Consider the following 2,333-nt stretch of genomic DNA (forward strand, 5'->3'; position numbering starts at 1 on the left):
AGGACCTCATCTTCCTATTGCTCTCCACTTTGCGCACAAACACTGGTCCTCCGATTCCATGTTGATGACTGCATTACAAATGCAATTTGAGGGAAAAAACCTCAACACTTCGGCTCCCAGTCACTACACACAATACATACACACACGATGAAATATGAAAACAGACAACTGTAGAATCTGGAAGATATCCTGTGACTGCTGAACTCTACCATCGGTACAGAAGAGCTGTGATGGCTACTCAGCCCTTAACTGAGTAGTGCAGGAATTACACCTGCTGCACCAAGAGGTCAGATACTCAAAAAAATTGTACTGTTTGAGCATGGAGCTTAATAGGACACACCTGTCAAAAATACCCACCCGAATCCCAGAAAATCGCCTCTCAATCATTTATCTTCTGAAGTCCCCTTTACCCTGAGATGCTGACTTAAGCAATGAAAACCGCTGGGGGAAGGCTCCGATTTTCAGCCCTTAGGCTCACAAGCACGATTCCCACACAACCCTCCATGCACGAGGGTTTTCACACACCGGTCCTTGGTGGGATCCAGTAAACATTCCTGGATTACTGAGAGCTGTTCCACTACAGCTGACAGAATTAAATGTGCAATTAGCCCTGCCTCCCTCTCGAACGACAGCCGCATGGCAGTACCTTGCTCAGTCCCTCAAAGGCAGCCTGGCTTAGGAGAAAGCAGAGGCCTACAGAGCAGGTACCATCAAGAGCCACAGGCAAGTCAGAGGCTGCCACTTACATCCAGCTCCCCGATTGCATTCGGTGCTGCCCACATTTCCAGGCCGCCACTATCAGATGTGAGTGTTGTCGCATTCTCTTTTGCTGGCAGAGGCTGCAGTTGACAGTACTCCCCTGTAGCCTCCTGAGGAAAATCTCTGCTCTAAAACTTTTTTGTATTTCCCATTCCCACACTCTACAAAGGCCTCTGCTGGCTGCCTGCCTTACTGCCCCTAAACCCACTGTAATTAGCCAAAATCCTTCTAACCATACCTTTTTCCATGAGCTTTCACACACACACCCTTGGTGTCACTACACCTAGAGTAAGAGAAAGCCGTAATACTACGAACACAGTAAGAAAACCCTGCCAACTCAAGACTGCAAGACTTGAGTAAGTGTTTAATTTCCACCTTCTGCTAAAAAAGTATCTCACTTACCATGACCAAACCTGTGTTGCTTGCTGGCTAGTTTCCAACTGGACTGATCCTTTTTATTAGGAGCTACTACAGGCAGACCAGTCTACGGTAGTAATTTGCACTACATTTTTAAACTGGGTGCAATCCTGAGTACAGTGTCTTTTAACAAAAAGATGCCAAGTCCTTGGCAAAGTTCACATCTTTAAAAACTAGCAGCAGAGGTTTTCCCTGTGGGGAGAGAGCAGGGCTCCTATGGTGTGCAGACACTGCTACCTTCCCTTACCACAGCAAAAACTCGTAGGAGCAATAAGTTCTGATCAAATTCCAGCTTGTGTTTAGTTTACAATGTCAGCTTGATCTCACACCAATGCTATTTTAATTTAACCAGATGGGATAACATCATGTCTCTCTCTCTGTTTCAAACTCCAGGTTAAGAAAGACACTGAACTGTCCTTCTGCAGACCAGACTAAAATCTACCACCCAAAAACTATTCCCAGTTTCTCTGAAGCTGGGACAATGAAAAATCAGCTACTTTCATAGACGTGCCACTGTCTTTAAAGGCTGCAGCTTCTCAGCTCAGGCTGAGATGGATCCAGCACACGCTCTACAGCTGCATTGTGAAAGCTGGACGTGTTCCTTAAACACGTAAAAAGCAGTCCCTGCCCATTGACCTTCCCTGCCTCCACAGTGAAGGTCAGGTTCACATTAAAAAGTTTTGAAACAAGGAAGGGAGAGCAGAGGAAACATAAAAGAACCTGGCACTACAGTGAATTGAGGTTGCTGCGCCTACTGATGGGTAAAACAGTAACCTGCACAGCTTTCCAGTGAAAGCTCAGCAAGTTAGGAATGACTGATCCCAGAGGTAGCACCTCTTGCTACCTCCCCACCTCTGCCCACAACCTTCACAGCTGCTGTCCTTTCTCACAGTCTGCACCTTCTTTTACAACCCTTTGATCCTTTTATGCCATCTGACTGTTAATTGCTGACATGTATCAATCTCACCGTCAGTGCCGCCTAATTAACTCTGCCAGTTTCACCACGTCTCGGCCATGTGATTAATTAGCCCACTGTGCTGCCACATGGCGCACTCGCCTTCATCCGATTCATCAGTGGCGTCTGCTGAGCCCATTATCACTTGCAAAGGTCCTCCCAAGGCCCCGGAGAAGGTCCTAGGGGCACCTGCCTCACCCCT

General features: G+C 47.1%; 1 protein-coding gene across 1 annotated transcript in view; it reads right to left on the bottom strand.

Moving 5' to 3' along the window:
• LOC104509421 (versican core protein-like) overlaps window positions 1-2,270 on the bottom strand; it is a gene marked incomplete at its 3' end in the record, with an annotated part of 25,135 nt that extends 22,865 nt beyond the window's left edge. The window contains exon 1 of the mRNA XM_010151355.1: window positions 2,210-2,270. Within this exon, the coding sequence (XP_010149657.1) occupies window positions 2,210-2,270 (61 nt within the window). The remainder of the gene's footprint in view (window positions 1-2,209) is intronic.
• Window positions 2,271-2,333: the final 63 nt, after the last annotated feature.

This window comes from Eurypyga helias, unplaced genomic scaffold (genome assembly GCF_000690775.1).
Source record: "Eurypyga helias isolate BGI_N326 unplaced genomic scaffold, ASM69077v1 scaffold8305, whole genome shotgun sequence".
Lineage (NCBI taxonomy): Eukaryota > Metazoa > Chordata > Aves > Eurypygiformes > Eurypygidae > Eurypyga > Eurypyga helias.